A 20,990-nucleotide genomic window follows, 5' to 3' on the forward strand; every position below is an offset into this window, starting at 1 on the left:
TTGCAGTTCTGTGCTAGAACAATGTGGTGAACACATGAGCAAGATATATGATAACCCTTGATACCCACTTTATTTGCCATTTGTCACATGTTCCATGTTGTTCAATGAATTTAATTCAATACTCCCTAATTGGTTAATAGATGTGTAATCAATTACACTGTCATATCATGTCATATCATGACAGCTAGGTACTAACAACAAATAAAAGGGAATTATGGGTAAGTCATGTCTTGCAAAAAGTAATTGGTGTTACATCTACATTAACGTATACTAAGTTAATTCTGTGTTAAGCCCCTAGCACTCATGTATTAGGGATTTATACAATCAGTGCAATTTTGAAGAAGTTATTAAAACGAATTACAATCTATGGACGTCTAGGTTCCGAACACAAAACAAAGCTATTTCTGCATCATAATAGGAGCAATACCCGGTAGTGCTTTGTATACTTAAGTGCAAATTTTTCTAATTCTATTCAAGGTTTGCTGTGCATGGTTTCTTCCAATACACAAAGTTCAAGTATACCAGGAACCGGATGCCCATAAAACACTTTATAGTATATGCTTCCTATATATTTCACTTTCAGAGTTTGCAGTTTGTTCTCCAATTCAGCAGGAATCGATTTTGGCTTTGTATATTCTAGTACTTGTTAATACACTTTGTATCATACATCTATACATACCAAGGTCAGAAACCTCTCTAACCTTTCCGTCAATCTTTTTTTTTTTTTACCTAGGTGCCAGAGAATTTTTTGATGTTTCCTATCCCAAATGCTCCCAAAGTCTGACTCTTCATATAATCTGAACCGTTTTTTTGTCAGAGGCCAGCTAGGCAGAACAGAGCTGTTCTCTGTGTCAATAAAGTCCAATTTTCAGAATTAAAACTTCTGGAACAGGTTATTTCTCATCTTCATCTCCCTCACTCATGCTGCTAATGGAGATTGAGGCGGATGCAGCACCTTTGGGGGATGAAGGAGGGGAGGGTTTATTCAGCATCCATGGTAAAGGTGGTGATGGGGAACGAGATGGTGAACGTTCTCGAGTGGGACTACTGGTAGGACTTTGTCTTGGTGAGAGTGCTTGTAGCATTTGTCCGCTGCGCTCCTGAAACATCTGCTTCTGGAAGAAAATAAACACTGTTAGTGAAATGCATTTTGGGGCATATTGTTATTTAAAAACAGCTCAATCGGTTCCCACTGATGGTGGCCTCAATCTTTTCTGAATTGTGGTTTGGTCAATAAACAGATCATGTTTGGTGTCCTCAGAATCCTGCTGAGCATTTCACAGTCATATACTCCTCAGTCGGTAACATCTGGACTATGAAGATTGTCTCTATTACCCTTGTTCACAAACATGTCAGATTCATTTTTTTTTCATACCAGGAAGCTATTGAAGTACACCACAGGTATTCACAGCAGCTGCTCTGTATAAAAATGAATGTTTAATGTAATTTATGATTTATAATAAAATTGGAATGGAACTCAAGCTGAAGAAAGTCTTAAAAAAGAAATTCCCCTATGGGGGACAACTTGAACGCCCTGGCGTTTGTAGTAATTAACCTGGAAAGGCTGACTACATGGAATGGGAAAGTCTTATAAATAACTAATCCCCTGGCAAAACATTTCATATCAGCAGAACAATATCAAACTGCATTTGTAACTATACCCCTTACCCTCTTTTCTTTTTTTATGGTCTAATGGCTTTGAAACTACTTTATGAACTCTGCTAAGCATTATTTACATTTTATCTGGACCCATAACATAACCCCAATGTAATGTCAGAAAATATACAGCCCTTTAATTTTAGGTTTTTACTTTTTTTGTATAGAGTTTATTTTGTACATAGTTACATAGTATTTGAGGTTGAATAAAGACATTAGTCCATCAAGTCCAACCTATTAGGATCTCATTCTAGGAGTACCCGTACCCCTGTATATTACGGTCCCTTAAGAAATCGAACTCTACACAAAAAAATTTTTTTGGCTTTGGTTACACTTTAAGCAAGGCAGGCACTGAATGCATATATAAATTATTCTGGTTGCCTTGCTTAGAAAGTAAGGTTATTTGCATATTAGTAGCCCTCCCAGGTAAAGACAGTGAGAAAAATTGTTAATATATTATATTATGAGATATAAGCCCCTCTGAACCCAGTCAGTCGCCACCAACAGCATTGCAAAGAAGCATTCCTGTCTTCTTTAATATATGTTTAAGTGGTGTACTTGTAACATGTTAATAGACACAGTTTTTATGAGGTAGAAGCCATAGAACATTTCAATTCCTTATTGAAAATTAAATAACCAAAACGGACATCACATGTGAGGGGGGCCAAATTCAATGACACTATGAAAGTGAGACAAACAGTTGCAACTACCCATAATCTGGAAACTGGATTTAGTGAGCAGCTCTAACAGATATGTAAAGTGAGCAGTGGCTTGTGGATCCACAATGGACATGAACATCATGTATGTAAAGGCTTTGTAGTGAAATTAAAGCATATCTAAACCCCCAAAACAAAAATGTAACATATTGCAGCTGCCCAACCCTTAGATGTGGTAGCCTGTAGTTTTTTTTTACTTTTCAGGCAAAGTACATTTTCATTAAGTAGAGAAAATGCCTATTGAACTTGCCAGAGATGCAGTGTCCTTGTCACTCCCTGGTGGGGGGAAATACGCCGGTATTTATGTGGTACAAGCTCAGGCACTAGTGCGTCTGAGCCCATCAATCCACCATGTAATGGAAGTGAGAACAAAGGCAGACATATGTGAAGTCCAGCGTGAGTGGCCACCATGGCTTCCTGCATAGATACAATAGAGAGATGAGTGTATTGATATTCACATATGTCTTTATGTTTTCAGAGTATCTCAATTTTTGCTCCTGATGAAGCAGAAGTATCTGCAAAATGTGTAGAGTATTATTCTTCTGAATAAGGAAGGCAAGGCACTGAATAAGCAAGGCAGGCACTAAATGCCAATGCGATGTAACAATTGTTGATGTATAAGATCTGCAGAATATGGGAATATTTACCTTAAAAGAAAACTATGGGGTAAGTGTTTTTTCCCCATAGTTCTCTTTAGGGTCATGGGAGGACATATACTAACCTCCTCCCGTCACCCATAGCTCAGTATAGTCCACAATATACTGAGAGCGCCGCAGCCGGGACGGATCCCAACAATACTGTATGGCTCCATCCAGCTACGTGAGTGACAGCTGACTCTGCCTATCTAGAGGCCAGCTGTGCCCACCCCCTCCCCGTCCGTTCCTCCACTCAGCGCTGGAGGATCGGAGGGGGGGTGGGGGAATCTCTGCCGAGAGCAGTGAATGACAGTCACTGCTCTATGCAGGGAGATAATCGGAAAGGGAACGAGTGACGGTATGTGTTCGCTCACTTCCCGATCAATAGAGCCGACCTGTGACAGCTTCTTTATCACAGCTCGGCTCTAACTATGACAATGATACACAGATGGGAGGTAGAAGGGATCATTTAGAGTGCTACAAGTGTTGCTTTAGGGAGCCATTTTTATTGACTTCATGTTTTTATATATTGTGGATTTTGTTAATAAAAAACATTTTAAACAGTATACAGTTTTACATTTGGGTACCTAAAAAGTTAGTTGGTGTGAATTTTCTATCTCTACATACTCTTCTATTGAATTTGGTATCCCTATTCGCAACTCCACTGCATTCAGTCTAACTATGTGTAGTCCTAGAGGACCCTAGAAAATAAAATTGGTCTTTAGCTAAATACTAAAAGTTATGAGCAAGTTGAAAAAGTCATATACTGTATTTACATGGTAGTTTTCATCTAGTTACTTACAGTATTTGAACAATATGTAGTATGGAAATATAAAATAATTATTTATTTTGATTCACCTCCCTAACTTTGCTCATTTGCTGCTACTCTACCCTAAAGAGATAAGATAGTTAAATGAGAGACGGCCTGCTGCCCACATGAAATGATGCCTCTTTATGACCTGGCCTGTACGACTTCTCCAGAAATGTGGGGTTATTTACAGGAGTCAGCAACCTTTTCAACATCAGGGCATATTTGTAAAGCAGTGAATCTGACATTGACCAAACATTCACTGCTGGGAAATCTTCTAGGTGTATGTCTTTTAAATGATAGTCATTAAACACCAGTTTCTGTTCAGTGAAACTCAAGTTCACTGCTTTATTGATACGCCGTAAGTTTCAAATTACAAGCATTAGGTAACCGGAGGGCCATACTTAAAGTGACATTAAACCCTCAGATTTTTTAACATAAACCAATACTGTAATGTGTGCCTTACTGTAATCCATGGTTGTTTCCCTTCTCTTTGCTGCTCTTCCTTTTAAATCCTCATGTCTTCTTATGCTAGGGGAGAACTTCCCTTTGCAGCTGAGTGCCTCTTCCTGTAGTGCTGGCTCAGGTTGCAAACCTACACACAGACACCATGTATCCATTTCAGAGACAAGGCAGTCTGATGTAAAACAGAAGTTCTGCCCAGCATGAGAACAGATACAGATTTAAAAGGAAGAGCAGCAAAGAGAAGGGAAACAACCATGGATTACAGAAAGGCACACATTACAGTATTGTTTTATGTTAAAAAATCTGAGGGTTTAATGTCACTTTAAGGCAAAAACGAAAAAATTACAAAAGCAGTTTACTTCCGCTTTACAGAGGAACTTTACCCATTTCTTTAAAATGACAATAAATACACCTTTAGAAATGTTTAGTAATGATAATCTACAAACAGAAACCTATATATAATTGCTGGCTTTTTATTCTTTGCATACCTTATTTTTCTTTTCCTCCCCATTTTTTTTCATGTTGGCCATTTTTAATAAGGACAGATGAATCCATTTCCCTAGAACATGAACATGAACATGAACATGCACATCATCTTAGTCTTGGGGGGAAAAATGCCTTTCCGAGATCTCGTGAGATTTTGCAGTTTACAGGTGAGATTTCGTAGCAATGCACTGCTGACGTAATTCTTCCAAGGATGCATCTATTAGGCATGAGCTACATCACTAATGCCTATTAACACCAGGAAGTTTGTTTAATAAAAATGACTTGATATCAGCATGCAGAGCTGTACATTGATGTGATTTTTAGTTAAAGGGGGTAAAGGTCCACATTAATGCAAAGGCCACCTTTCAAACATAGGAAATTGGTAGACTTGCTACACTACAGACTAAATAATATATAACAAACCGTACTACAGTCATGTTTGAATATCAAATAATTTTGTAGAAGTGTGACTATTGTTCTTTTATGTACCACTGACACCTGGTACGCATGTCTTACTTAGGTTGCTGACCCCTGATTTATAAAAAGTATTAAAGATAATAATGAGCAATACACATATCTGGGCAATCGAATTAACATGAGGCATAAACGTACCCAGGCACCATCAGGACCAAATAACTCCAAAAAATTCCCGATGAACTCCCTAGACTTTTCTTCCCACTTTTGGATTAGATCATGACTCCTCTCTTCCACCTTGTAGACAAATTCTTTCGATCGTTCTTCCACAGTTTTCACCTTTTCTTTCATTTTGTCCACTTGGTTTTGGAAACTGTATTTTTTTTCCTACCATAAAGCAAATATAAAAATGGACCAGTCATACACAATCCAAATCTACATGACTATATTCCTGATAAACATAGCTGGGAACTTTCCAGAAATTACTCTGCAATACTGGAATTTATATTGAGTCACCAGGTTATTGCTGAATTTAGTGTCATTGCCGGCATGCAACCTGCGTGTGTGACTTCAACCTCTAAATACCGCACTAAGTTACCAATGCCGACCACTGGCTGATACTGGGATTACAGGCAGCTCACAGCTGAGGGAAGATCTCCTGGGGACCTCCTCAGCTCCGACGTGTCATATAACACAGCTGAGGAGAAGCCAGGGAGGAAGAATATGCATGTTCTGTGTATTTTATATTCGTTTCTTTGTATTTTATTGCAGACTCCAGACTTCCCACTTTTAAGTGTACTACAGTTTTCCTAATTTTTATTTCTTATTGCACCATTACAATAAGGAATAAAAATGTTGTCAAGCCACCACCTGGCTTGACAAAATTTTTTTTTAACATCGAAGGAGCCTGGGTGCAAAATTGTCAGTCGTACAATGATTGCAACCTATCTAACGCAGTCACTGTTCGGTTATTCAGGCAGCTGCCTCACACAGATCCTGGGCACAGTTAAGGCCCATAAGCAGCAATATAAAAAAAATTAGATTAAGGGTCCATTCACAGCACATGCATAGGGGCTGCGCTGGCCTTGGTTTCCAGCACAGCCCCAACACAAGACAAGGCAAATTGACTTGTCATGGATGGACACCTTTCACACCACCACGTTGCAGTGAGAACAATGTGGTGTGCGCTGAAAAAAGTACGGCATGCCTTACTTTTTTTCAGCACAGCCCGATACAATGTGGAACAACTGCCTCACACCCTGCTGTGCCCTTAGAACTGAATGAAATGTCACATGTGACATTTCAAGAACGCTCTAAAAAAAAAGTACACAGTGCGATGTGCCGGGATTGGCACATCGACACCGTGTCAGGCACCGCACACCAGCCAATGTGCGTTTTGCGCAGTGGCTAGTGTGAATTGGCCCTTAAAGCTGTAAAATGGCAAATCACTCTACAGGGCCATCTTCTCACTTCCTGTTGAGCCTTTGGTACAGGAAGTATTCCAAAATCTCCCACATGGAGATGCAGACAGCAGTAATACTTGACAAAAGTTTTAAACCTTCCCAAAATCTATAAAAAACCACACATTAACTTCTGCTTGACATTCCACTTTATCTACAGCACATATTACTAATCTGGGTTCTAGTGCTTCACACAATTAACCTATTCAATAGTGCTTCCAAGATTAAAATTTAAACATAATGTGGTATTGTACATTTCGTATGAAATGGGTTCTATATTTTCATTTTCTGCCCTTTCCCATACCCTTACTTCACCACTAGCCAATGAGAAGTCTTAAACTGACTTAAATTTCGGCTGATCATTGGTAATTTGCCCACAATTTGAGCCGTGGTTGGTGCCGTCAGCACCCCCTGCCCCGACAAATGTCAGAAAAAAATCAAGCTAGGTGAAAAATTGTCAGCTGAACAGAGACTACATTCAAACGATGCAGTCACTATCTGGGTATTTACATAGCCACGGGTGCCACTGGCTGCCGGCAGTGAAGATTCTGCTATCCAGGCTGTTCAATGTGATTATGGGACTTGAGTGATTGAAGCGGGTATATGATTAGCTCTAGCTGTCAGTAATGATATTCTCAGACACTTAGATTGCACAGTTTATTTCTGCACGCCACACTTCTTTTCATATACATTTCGAACACATATGAATAGTGGGTGTAATCTTATGACAATGAGTGACTTTCACTCTACATACCAATAGGTTTACTTCCAGTTAATAATTTGACATTTTTATGGCTTACCTGGTGTTGTCTGAACAAATGTATAAAGGATAGAGTTTGATGTAATATTACATTGGAATCTCCTCCAACAAAACTGTAGCCAACACAGTTAGCTAATTTGATGGCTTTATTGCCCATAACATTCCTACAATCATACCATACTGGCTTAATAGGTATCTTTTTGTATTTATGCGAAGTTCTGCTGTTTAAAAATAATGCTATTTGACTATCTGATACATATCTTTATGTTCCCTACACACAACCCCCCACACTGCAGATATTAAAGTGACAGTAGGAGGTTATGCAGTGTAAACCAATGAGGCTCTATTGTATTTCACAATTAGCTTTAAGGAGGACATGTTTAGACAGATTGTAGAAGGTAGACAGCATAGGATGGATCTCCTTCCTGCGATGATGTTTATTCATATTCCAGTGAGCAGGCTGGTGACACTGGAAGCTGCAAAGCTGAAACTGGAAATCACAATGTCGTCCTGTTGGCTTTTCAGTGTTACAGGGTTACTCTGCTCTCAAGAGCTGCTGAACAGAATTATTTTGGCAGGTGAACAGGGTATTCACCTTTTTGGCTGGAATTACACTTTAAGTCCAGCACTCACCGAAAGATTTTTAACACAGAAACATTATTACAGGAAATAAGAAATGAATATTGGTATTAAATATGGAACACATAAGCCTTAAGAGGGGATTATAGTGCTAATCTCCCTATAATCCATCAAACTGTTGTAGCAATTTAGGATTTCAAATGACAATGAGGATTTATATCTGATTTTGTATTCAACAGTATGCAGTGCCTATTGTATAGTTCTGGCCAATAAAATGGGAGATCTGTCATAAATACAGTGTTTAAGGATAGGGAAAAAGTACTAATGTAACCCATGATGCCAGCTGTTTTTATACTTACATTTATGAAACTAACATTTAGCTCTTTTGCAGTGTATCCTCTCTGGAGGTTGCGTCTGGCATAAACATCATAATCACGGACGATTCTAGTGATTATGTCTGACGTTGAAATACCTTCTGTCCTCTGTGTTGGTACAAACATGCCTGTCACAAAGAAGAAAGATAGCCGGTATCACAGCTTTTTCCATGACATGGCTTGTCTAAAAACAAGATAAGTTACCCCACTGGAGAACACATTGGCTTTAGTGATATTACAATGATTTTATAAAATGTGTGCTGTAGATACGTTAAACGAGAAGGAAAGGAAACACATAAAATTCATCAATAAGCCTAAAGTTGTAACTGGATATTTGTTGCAGTTTCACTTACACTTTCCCAGCCTGATACTCCCCTGTCCCCGATCTAGCAAGATATTGCTAACTGGATTACACAACCACTTGTCAAAATCTTCCCAGCCCAACTAGTGTTTTCTACACTCGCATTCATTTCTTTAAAAACGTACACGTACAAGATCATACTCCCGTCTAACTTCCTATAGCAGGTGCAGGCAAACTCTGGCATACCCTCCAGGTATGGTGTAACTACAAAACTCATTAGGTATTGCAAGACTGCGACAGCCACAGGCATTACTCCCAGAAGCAGAGCCATGATGGCATTTGTAGTTTCACCACAGCTGGAGGACCGGAGTTTGCATACACCTGTCCTATATGAATGAATGAGAGTGGATGGGGGCAGGTGAACATAAGACTGGGAAGGTGTCTGGGAGAGGAGGACTAAGGTGCAGTTAAAAGTGGACCTTTACCCCATTTGACTAAAAATCACCTCAGCATGCAGCTCTGCATGCCGATAGCAAATCATCTTACAATTTATTAGTTAAACATAGTTGTATTTTACTAACAATTTCTTCTTTTTTACTTCCTGGTCCACTTTGCCACATATGATGTAAACATGCCCAAGTGTTGCATCCTGGGAAGGTTACATCAGCAGAGCATTGCTGGGAAATCTCATCTGTAAACTTATGAGATCTCAGGGAAAGGCATTTTCCTCCCCCTGAGGTGATGTGCATGGTCACATATCCTATTCACATGTGCCAGAGATCCAGGAAGTAAAGGGAGATATATTATTCTGCCCTTAGTAAAAATGGCCACTATGAGAAGACTGAGGAGGAAATAAGTTATGCACAGAATAAAAAACCTGCAATTATCTAGAAGTATGTGTTTGTAGATTGTCATTACTAAACTTTTCTAAAGGTGCCTTTGTTGTTATTCTGAACATATGTGTAAAGTTCCTCTTTAAGGTGGCCATATACTGTTAGATTTTCGTACGAACGTTCATACGAAAAATCTTGTCAGAACATTTGATAATGCCATCAGAGACTTGACGAGTGTCGTTTCAAATGTTGTTTTATTTTAACATTCCCTTTTGGAATTAATGGAGTTTCTTAAAGGAAAATCCCATTCACTGTTAGAATTTCCATCATTTGAGAAAAATTCCATCCCAACTCCTTCAAATTTGAAGAAATACCAAGTGGATAGAATCTGATACCATGTACGTTTACTGTCAATTTAAAGTTTTCTATTTATACACCGTTTACATATTCTTCTTTTCCTAATTTTAAATCTTAGGTTACAGTTTTGAGCAGCTGTAAAAAAGTTACTGAGGTCTATAAGAGGTGAAATATATAAAATACAAACTGTCTACATTGTCCTATAGCCACAAGTTATGTTAAAATTTTTACAGTAGATGTAATTAGCTACTATGAGGACACAGATTTTCAGAAACAGATGGGTACAAATAGCTACAGCATGGGGCTCCATTCAGGCTAGGTTCACATGCACGGCCCCATTGATTTCAATCACAGAAAAAAGGTACAAACCTTTTTTTTTTGCGATACACAATGCGCGGCTGTTTTAGTGTTCAGGAAGCACGGGCGGAATCGCGGCAGGAAACCGCGTGATCCGGCCGACACCCACAGCGAGATCGGTTCACACCTTGGCGACTCCTGACTAGGGGTCGCCTAGGTGTGAACCTAGCTTACACACAGGAGCGCTTGTATGGCCGAATACGCATGGAGCCGCTCTAAACATAAAAAACAATGCACTGTAATGTGTATTGTTCAGACTTTTGCGGTGGCCATATGTAGTATGAAACTGTGCAGCCCGCAAAATAGTCCAAGCGTGATTTTTTTGACAGATTCCGCAAGTTCGTGTCTATAGTAATAGCCGCAAAAGAGGGGAATCCGTGCAGATGAAAGATTCTAGCGTTTGCGTGCCACACAGTCTTCCACACGGAAAACTGCATTGGAAAGGCAAAAGCTATATGTAAATGGAGCCTGGAGGTGGAGCCAGAATCTTGGGGCAAAATATTTCTCATCTATAACCAGATATTTAAAGTGTATTAACAGCTAAAACATTTTTTTCTTGTTTTGGTTAGAATAGGGAAGGGTTCAGACACCTATTATGTTGTTTTTTTGTGGTGTCCCACTGCTGAGATTTTCCTTTACTTCCTGTCTGGGAGGTGCAATAGGAAGTGATTGTAAATCTCACCAAAGTGAGGGGAATTCCCATGTTTTACAGTTATCATCTGAACATTTGCCCCCACTGAAAAGTTTCCCCTCAACTTTTGCTCCAGTGACAAATCTGATGAAATGTTTGGATTTACCCTCACATTTCTGTCTCAGACACAATGGAGAATCCCCCCAGCAAGCTCACAAGCAACAATTAAAACCTGACAGAGGGTTTACCCAGCCATTTTTAACCAGGATTCTATAAAAACTCTAGGGTTCCCTCAGAGGTAAGGCGGATTGTCCGTCCATCTGATTGTGGCTGCATAGTTCCAGGGCCAAAACCACTTGGCAGTGCCAGCAGCATGACAGCAATGATCTTTTCAAATGTCTGTAAGGATGGCATTCTGACCACCACTGTTCTTCCCTGACCACCAATGCAGTGAGGCCTTCTTCTCACTAACCCCTTTACATTAATTGTTAGCTGAGGTTCCCCTATACCTGAAAATTATTTCAAGGGTTCCTCTAGGGTATAAAAGTTAAGGCGGCTGGTCTAAACCCTTCCCATTTTATGCAAAAAAAGCCTTTAAATACATTTTTGATGATGATTAAGCACAATGGACTGCATTATGCGAACTTCCCAATAGTCTCAATTTTCAGCTCCTGAAATCTTAGGATTTTGAAATCTCAGCCAAAGTATAGCTGTTTTGGGGACTGACTTAGGCTTCAATCACACTTGCCACTTGCATTTTTATGCAGAGATCTGTCTAAAAAAATCTGTCAGGCTAGATGCTTTGTTTATGCTTCTAGATGCTTAAAATGACACACGTTTACATGCATATGTGTTGGATTCATCTCCCCTTTGTCCATTGAAACAGTCCATTGAAGTGAACCATTGAGATTTCAGCAAATACATGTGTCTTGCGTTTACATGCGTTTGGTGCATTTAGAAGTTCAAATCAAACCCTAGGAGGTACCCGACTTCTTTTTTTTTTCTAAACGCAGCTAAACTGACTGCAGATAAAAGCATCTAAACGCAAGGTGTAAATAGATCCATTGGAACTCATTAGACCATTATAGACGCATATAAACGCTTTTTTTAACATTCCTTGTCCTGTTGAGCTGCAGCCTGTCTTCTGTTGCAATGTGTCTGACACATTCGTTTCTCTTTGGTGCACTCTTATGACCAAACCCGTAAACATCATCATTCTGCAACTACTAACAAACCTCTGACAACTTCCTATCTCAGAGTGATTATGCAACACCAGTTTATTATTTAACCATCAGCTTGTCCATTCAGTCTCCACCCTTGCATGTGTCCAGATCTACCAAGTGCTCTGCTGTTGTTCCTGTTCTCAGTGTATGACCCTGGCTCTGGCTGACTGATCTCCTGGTTCCTAACTCCGGCTATTGTTTCCATTCATCCTGCTCTCAGTGTTCCCTGACCTGGTTCAGCTTACTACCCGCTTTGGTATCTGGCCTCTGGCTTGGCACCGACGACATCCTGGACTTTCTCCATTGTTATTTGCCATTTTGTTTGTTATTTTCAATAAACTCCTTTTATTTTTAACCTGCACTTTAAGTTTCTGTCTGGTTTCTTGGTTCTCTCACAGTAGCCTAAACTTGACTTTTTGTTTTAAAAGGTTGGGAGTGCTGCAATACAAACCCGGAGGCAAACAACACATTTTAAGGTAACCCGTCACCATGTAGAATATGCTTCAATCTGGACTTAAAGCAGGTCACAGAACAAACGCACTACACAAAAAAGCTATTTACCTGCCTCCTTTATGTGCTTGTATACATCATCAGAGCCAGCTGAGGAATAAGGGATGTCATCATGAGCCACAAAATCAATCTATGCAAAAGGGATATAACATTACTGCTCAATACTGGTATTAGACAACAGAATAATAAAACATCATTGATGAATACTCACAGCAGGATACAGAACTCATTAAAAATAATTGATTTGTAGCTCTTGTGTTTCTCCTTTGCTTTTTCCATATTAGTTCTAATACATAAATATGTCAGCTGAGCACTAAAATCTTAATTAGTAAAGTATGACAGAGTTCTGCAATATTAGCAATGCAAATGTGGGGGTTTACTGGTATACACAAAGCACATGAAATATTATAATGTCCCAAACTGAACACTATTACAGCAGCAGACGGCAGAATTTACAGATAACCCATCAATAATTTATATATTTCCGAATTAATTAATAATTAAGATTATTAATTATAATAATTAAGTAGATCTAAACACATTCACTAAAATATAATATAAGCGTTAAAAAGTTAATGGTATTTCCAAAGTTGTGCTTTAAGCACTTCCTGTTATGGAGTGACAACTCCCAGTTGTGCTGTGTGTTGTCACCCCTGGTGAAAAAAAGGAGGAGTGTTGACACGCATTGTGCAGGCAGAATCCAATGTTGTGAACAAAAAAATTGAAAAATAAAAAAAGGCTATCAGAGCAGCTGATTAAATCAATACAATCCTTTAGTAGCACAATTAACTGAAAACAAATTCACCTGAGAAAACCCTTTAATACACTCTGTTGTGGTATTAACCAGTTGACATCCGCGGTGTTAAACACCCTTCCCATCCAGGCCATTTTTCAGTATTCAGCGCTGCGTTACTTTGACTGACATTTATTCCGTCATGCAACGCTGTACTGAAATGAATTTTATACCCTTTTTTGGGGACAGATAGAGCTTTCTTTTGGTGGTATTTATTCACCACTGGGGTTTTTATTTTTTTACTATATTAAGGAAAAATTACCGAAATGAAAAAAAAAAAAATCCCGTCCTCCTCCTTTTGACGCCCTCTGAGCCGGTCCCGGGATTCAAGATGGGGCAGCGGATCCCGGGATTCAAGGTGAGGGGTAAGGGGGGGGGGAGACGATCGGCGGGCTATGGAGCCACTGATCGCCTATATGTGAAACACCCGGTAACGGGTGTGTGCAATGGTCGGGTCTTTTCTGCCCGTGCGTGCCCGCTAGGGGGCGCGCGCGAGCAGAAAAAAAATGTCGTCTGGAGACGGCAACCCGCCAATGCTGCAGTGCCGTCCATCCGGTTTTTTACAACGGGCGGACGGCAAGAGGTTAAAACAAATGACAAAATTGTCATCCAACCACAACCATTCACTCCTACACACTTCATTCCACCTACCAGTCGGTACCAGTATCCAATAAACGCCTGCCAAATGCTTTAGTATAGTATTATCAATCCATCAATGGCCAAACTGATACGAAGGCCAGTTTGCATCCAATAACTGTGTTAGGAATAAAGGAAGTATGCATTGGAAAAATCCACACATCTCTAGTATTTTATCCAGCTGGAGTGTAGTAGTAGCTTACGGTCCCATCTATAGGTAGAGTTCCTGTCTGTACCAGGAAGGCATACCATCTGCTTTTAAAAAGTGCCCCCGTAGGCATCTTGGTCACAGACGCAGGTAAATGATCTTTGGCAATGCTGCACACCTAATACCTGTAGCTATTTTTCTCCTCTGGGCTATCACAACCCAATACAAAGAAAATATCATATTTGGGCTGACGCTGTTGGCACTTTAAGCCTTTAAGACCATAGTAACTAAGAACGTTCTTCACCACTAATGAAGCAATGTGACTTGATGTACTACATAAAGTATTATTTGCCACTATTGCAGCAATTGCCTTGATGTAGGAAGAATATAGTTATTTAAAAGAACTATGGGGTTAAGGCTTTTCCCCATAGTTCTCCAAAGGGTAACGGGAGGACACAAACTAGCGTCCTCCCGTTACCCAAAGCTCAGTATACCGCGAGCTACAGCTTGCGGTATACTGAGGCGCTGCTGCTGAAACGGATCCCGACAATTATGTCTAGAGGCAGAGCCAGCTGTACCCGCCCCCTCCCCGTCTGTTCCGCCAGTCAGCGCTGGCGGATTGGAGTGGGGAATCCAGCCCCTCCCCTGTCACGGCTCTGTGCCATGACAGGATTGAGAAGTGAGCGAACGCCGATATGTGTTCGCTCACTTCCCGATCTACTGAGCCGACCTGTGACAGTCTCATTATCACAGGTCGGCTAGAACTATGAGGATTAGTGAAAAGCACTCATCTCATAGTTCTCCTTTAAATTGTTAGTCTAACACTTTCATTTATCAACATTGCATATAGCCACAGCTGAAGTTATCTATTGATGCAAATAATTGTTGCTGCAAACCATACACTCTAAAATAAAGCAAAAGCAAAATATGTCTAAGATCTCCTTCAGACCTTCTCATGACGGGATTGCATGCCACACTGTTAGGAGCCATTGTTTCTTAATGCCACTTCAAGGCACCTAGCCATTGCATGTACATAGCATCACAACACAACTCATGGTAACAAAGGTAAAAGGGTCATGCACTTTTTAGTGTGATTCAGTTGTGAATTGAATGAGCTGCCCTACTGCAACACACTAGAAATATCTTGCACCAGACATGCAATATCACATTGCACGGCTCGAATCGCAAATAATTTCTGCTGAATTGGCTGAAATTTTAGTTTGGTGAAGCTTTTGGCACCACTCAATTCAAATTTTCAGCCAGGAGTCAGGCAGAAAATTGTTGGCCAAACAGTGACTGCCACCAATCAGCTCAGTCACTTTTTGCAGGACTTGGCTGTGGTCTTATGTCACCATGCCAGAAATGAACCAATGATCTTTTGTAACAATGTTCTCCAAACTTTTGATTACAATGTTTTAAAGTCTCCAAGCTTTAACTAATCGTGCTCAACATAATAGGAATTGTTTCACTTTAATCAGAATCTACATAATTTCAGAAACAAAAGAATAGTATATCATGTGATACGTTTAACACTTAAAAAAGCATTTTGCTGCATTTAAAAGGAAATTAAAGTATTACTGGTACCTCAAAATTGTTTAAAAGCACCCATTACAATCTAACTGTATTTTTCCAAAAAGCAACAGCTCAAATAAAACCAAACTTTTGTATTGGAAATTAAATTGCTGCATTGTGTCCTGTTAACAATTACAATAATCCGAATCCTTTTCGTTTAAGATAAATATATCACAGAATATCATAGAAACTATCAGCGTATGGTGCCAAAAATCTAAAACATAGGACACATAGGCATAAAAACAGTTTTGAAAGTTGGACTCCTTGTACACCTTGAATCTTGTAAAGGGAGAAGGGTCGTTATTAAAGGAGAACTATGAGCCGAGTGATTTTCACTCAACCTCATAGTTGGAGCCGATATGCGACAATGAAACTGTCACACGTCGTCTCAATAGATCGGGAAGTGAACAAACACATACCGTCGATCGCTTACTTCTCGATCATCTTTCTGCAGAGAGTGGAGACTGGCAGTCACGGCTCCCCGCAGGGATTCCCCCCTCCTCTCTATGATCCTCCAGCGCTGACTAGCGGAACGGACGGGGGAGGGGGCGGGTACAGCTGGCTTTGCCTCTAGATAGGCAGAGTCAGCTGTCACTCGCGCAGCTGGGTGGATCTCGACAGTAATGCCGGGATCCGCCCCGGCTGCGGCGGTCTCAGTATACCGCGAGCTGTAGCTTGCGATATACTGAGCTTTGAGTCACGGGAGGATGCTAGTATATGTCCTCCCGTGACCCTTAGGAGAACTATGGGGAAAAACACTTACCCCATAGTTCTTCTTTAAGCTTGAAACTACTTAATTGGAAACAAACTAAACGGGTCTTTTTATAAATGTTTTCACACAAGATTCCCACAATCTTTAACCAAGTGAAGTGATGAAAAAATCTGTAACAGGGACACTTCCCACTCTAGTCTTCCCTTATTCTACTATTCTTTTCCGTCTGTGTTGCTGTGGAAAGATTGACACTACTTCCTTTTGGTAAAACTGTGTCAGCCCAAACCCGCTCAAAACTGACTGCACACACCTTCCCTGCTCCATCATTTGTAGAGAGGTGCATCCCCCACTCCACAGCTATACATCATAAAAGAGGTGGGGAATGCCCCCCTCCTAAACTGCCACAACTAATTGGGCTGGGAGGAGGGGAGTCGTGGTCAGAGTTTTGAGAGGAGTTGGGCAACTTAGACAAGCTGGGTTTGCACCAGGCCCAGGCTCTATATCTCTAGTCAGCAGGACAGAAAATGAGGCTAAATCACTCTAATGGAGGCCCAGATAGCAGATCAAACTTGATGGGGGTTCTAACCCATCCCTACTCCACCCAAAACTAAGGAAAACAAAATGAAAATGTTTTGGCTGGACATAAACTTTAAAGTATTGTTTTCGGGAGTGTAGGGAAGGGTTAAAACCCCCGACAGGTTATTTTTTGCTGTCTCTGTATCATTAGGGTAATTTCCCTTCAGTTCCCAATTGGATAATTCACCATCACGTTTAATTCTGGGAACAACACTAACATTTAAAGATTTCCCCTTACTTTTTCCTCGAAGACAATGGTCACCGGTACAATCTCCCCAATGGGGACACAGACAGACAATAAAAACCTGACAGAGGGTTTAACTGCGTGTTAGATGTGAAGGTGCATGAATTGAGGCTGATCTCAGTGTAAAGGTGCTTGAATTTGGGCTGATTTGGGGTACGAAGGTACATGCATTGGGGATGATTTGAGACCTGAAGGTTCATGAATTGGGGTTGATCTGAGGTGTGAAAGAGCAGGAATTGAAGCTGATCTGAAGTCTGAAGGGCATTGAATTGGGGCTGAATTGAATTCTGAAGGAATTGAGGCTTATCCAAGATCAAAAGGTAAATTAATTGTGTCTGATCTGGGCTCTGAGTAGACAGGAATTGGGGTTGGCCTGAGAATGCATAAATTGAGTCTGATCTGAGGTCCAAAACTGCATAAATAAGGGTGGATCTGAGGTCCGAAGGTGCAAGAATTGGAGTTCTTCTAAGACCTGAAGGTTAATGAATTGGGACTAATCTGAGCTCTGATAAAACAGCAATTGGGGCTGGTTTGAGGATGCATAAATTGGGGCTTATTTGAGGTTCAAACCTGCATGAATATGGGCTGAAATGACATCTGAAGGTGCATGAATTGGGGCGGTTCTAAAATCTGAATGTAGATGAGTTGGAGCTGATCTGAGTTCTGAAGGTACATTAATTGGGGCTAATTTAATAATTAATGAGTTTAATTTGCTATTATCAGTAAAAAAGTGAGTGCTAAAAAAAACAACTGACCAAACTATTTAAACTACAGCACACTATTGTCCAATGCATGTATTTGATGCTTAATGTCAAAATGGTTGCTGATCCCTGCTTTATATAGTATTACCCTTTGCCCCTTCCCTGGGCTGATACATAAAAGGTTATGTAGGGAGGTGAAGAGAGGGGCAAAGGAGCTTGGCCAGGAGGGACAGTAATAAGACAGCACAGCATTCAGCAGGACATGCTACTGGAGAGGTGTGTATTTACTATCTTCCTTTCAGGGGGGGGAACTTTTAATAGCAGTTGTATTTTATTGGCAGAGTCACTTCAATGTTTTCGTTTTTTTAAATGAAATTCATAACAACCGCAAGCCAGTATGTCTCATGGTTTATTAATGTTTCTCATTAGTTATAACAGAATTCTAATTATCATAATTTAATTTACAGCAAATATAGTTTTTCTTCTTTCTCTCATTAACAGACAACTCATGGAAACTCACACTATCTGGAGTTAGCAATATTACATGAAACAGAAATCACAGCAATATTTTCTGGGAACTGGGTTTTACATGCAAGTACCTCTAAGTAAGAATCCGCACCATAACATGCGGTAAGTGGTCAACTCAACTAATTGGAAGAATTAAAAATGTAAGTGAATTGAAAACATAATTTGTAACTGTAAATATCAGCAAAAAATGCTAAAGAAAATACTACCTATTTTGCGCCTACTGACTTTACCCCAAAATGTTGCTAGGGGAATGTTTGTTTCTGGGACCACCAAAAGTCAAAACCCAATTTTCTTTATCCAAATCAAGTTATATACAAAGCATTTCTTTTTTAAAGACACATTTAGAGTTCTTGCCTTCTTTTTAAATGTATATGTGCTCATTTTAAACTTGCACTTTGACGGGTGTAAAACATGTGCAGGTAAAGTATTCTGCAAATACATTTATAAATATAATGGACATTTTGGAAAAAAAATCCCAGACAGGTTTTCAAACACACAGATACAGTGGTTTCAAAATCAAAGGTAAATACTGCAAACTTCTTTATGAGTCAGGTTTGCACTGGATCGGTACTTAGGCCCATCATAAATTCCCTCCATTGTTCCTAAAGGGGTGGCAAGAGGGTAATTAGAAAAACTGACCTTGATGATTAGGAATACCTAATATTGAGATAAAAATGTATTAAAATAAATAACATTACCTTATGCTTCTCTAAAAACTCTGGAGTAAGTGTCCATGGGGCATCAGTGATCACTTCATCCACATAGCGACAGTGACGGAGCGCCTCATAGCGCTCGCTCTCAGTCATTACCGTGAAACCTTTGTACTTGTGAGTTAGCTCATCACTGCAAACTGACAGAAACCATTAGAAAACAAATTCTGCAATCATTTCCCAGCATATTTTAAAGGACTACTAAATCTGAAACTAAACCAGTCTTGCATAAATACAAATATAGCTATACACACAAAGAGCCACTGACATAATAATAATACCAATAATAATAATATTAAAAATAATAATACTAAACCTCCTACTTAAATGGCTGGCAAGTACACAAAGGCATCAATTTTGCTCTAGATCCCAAATCCCCCATCCGTAAGATAAGAAGGTCTAGGTAGGGTTGACACTCTTGTTGGTGTCATCAACCACAGATAAATTGTTTACAGTGCCTGACGAGCACAAATATGCCTACAGAACAGATTCACATCTAGGTCAAGATCTTGTGTTCCTATAGTGTTCCATTCTGGATTGCTGTGCCTTGCTCCTGACTAATATGTCTGCCCATGGCTGCTTGACTGACCTGGTATTGGGTATGATCTGAGAAGATATTTTGCATTTGTATATGCACACATAATCTGTGTAGTGCCATGTGAATATATTAACATATGTCTAAATAAATTTAAATAGCCACAATTTATTACACTTTTTTGACTGAATAAAATGGGGTTTGCCAGTAACCTGTCGGAGAAACAGTATATGTTGAAGAAATAAAACCTGGTGGAGGTGGAATCTTGGTACAACCTTCCTCCTGCTTTACAGAAAAGCTACTCTGAATGATAAAATATGAAATGTAACGATCTTGTCATATGAAGGATGTAAATACAATGCAGCAAGACCACAGAGTCAAGCTAGTAAAAGCAGGACCTAATCTACCACCCTATGCCTCCAGTGCATCAGATGTAAAGAGGGGGCTTATTCCTGTGTACTTATCAGTCACACATTTTTCCATTCTCTGTAAACATACAGTAATTTTATATAGGGTTAATTACATATTGTCCAATATTCTAAGACAGGTGAACCAGCACCAGCTAAACAATAAAATGTTTTGTTTTAAAGAGATGGCATCAGCAAAAGGGTGTTACATTGGGTGGTAAAGGTTCCCTGCCTACCAGCTGTAGCAATGGTCTTAAGTAAAACTATTGTCTGCACAAGGGCTCAACAGTAAGTGGTCAGGCTTAGTAATAAAGATGGAGGGGACATTGCAGCATTGCCACAGGTCAGGATATAATGTGCATAATTGCAAAACAATGTGGGAACAGCAGAAGTAATACCAATACAAATAGCTTTAACTAAATAACATGTATTATATACAGTATGTCAGTGTGTAGATTACCTCCTACTAGCAGGTAACAGTTTGGAAACAGGTTTTTCGCTTGCATAAGGGCTCTTGCATGGCCTGAGTGGAAGAGATCAAATATTCCATCTGCATACACCCTGACAGGTCGGTCAACTGGAAAAGAAAAAGAAGAGACATTAGCTTCCCTTTTGGGAGCAATGTGACTTTCTCTTCGTCACAACATTCCAAAACATGACTATTTCCTTACAAAAGATAAAAAGCAATATTCATTTATTGTGGTAGTTTAGCTGTCACTCATATGAAACAATACTTTTAATTTATAGATTTGCAGACTTTCCCTCTAGTAGCAGTCTGAATTTTACTACATTCACTGAGCCTCTCTACGTAACATTTGCTGAAATTAAAAAAACTAAGTCACATATAAAATTAGCAAATATTA

General features: G+C 39.7%; 1 protein-coding gene across 3 annotated transcripts in view; it reads right to left on the minus strand.

Moving 5' to 3' along the window:
* Nucleotides 1-718: 718 nt before the first annotated feature.
* The window catches only part of PCYT1B (phosphate cytidylyltransferase 1, choline, beta), a 52,871-nt gene continuing 32,599 nt past the window's right edge, over nucleotides 719-20,990 (minus strand). The window contains exons 3-8 of one of the 3 annotated variants that reach the window (XM_018561140.1): nucleotides 20,588-20,704; nucleotides 19,174-19,325; nucleotides 12,617-12,695; nucleotides 8,339-8,481; nucleotides 5,379-5,567; nucleotides 719-1,112 (exon numbers count right to left, since the gene is read on the minus strand). In XM_018561140.1, coding sequence (XP_018416642.1) covers nucleotides 894-1,112; nucleotides 5,379-5,567; nucleotides 8,339-8,481; nucleotides 12,617-12,695; nucleotides 19,174-19,325; nucleotides 20,588-20,704 — 899 coding nt within the window. In that variant the 3' untranslated portion in view covers nucleotides 719-893. Of the gene's footprint in view, nucleotides 1,116-5,378; nucleotides 5,568-8,338; nucleotides 8,482-12,616; nucleotides 12,696-19,173; nucleotides 19,326-20,587; nucleotides 20,705-20,990 lie in introns of all 3 variants that reach the window. The other 2 variants (XM_018561139.1, XM_018561141.1) reach the window with 2 other exon arrangements.

This window comes from Nanorana parkeri, unplaced genomic scaffold (genome assembly GCF_000935625.1).
Source record: "Nanorana parkeri isolate BGI_ZX_2015 unplaced genomic scaffold, ASM93562v1 scaffold503, whole genome shotgun sequence".
NCBI lineage: Eukaryota > Metazoa > Chordata > Amphibia > Anura > Dicroglossidae > Nanorana > Nanorana parkeri.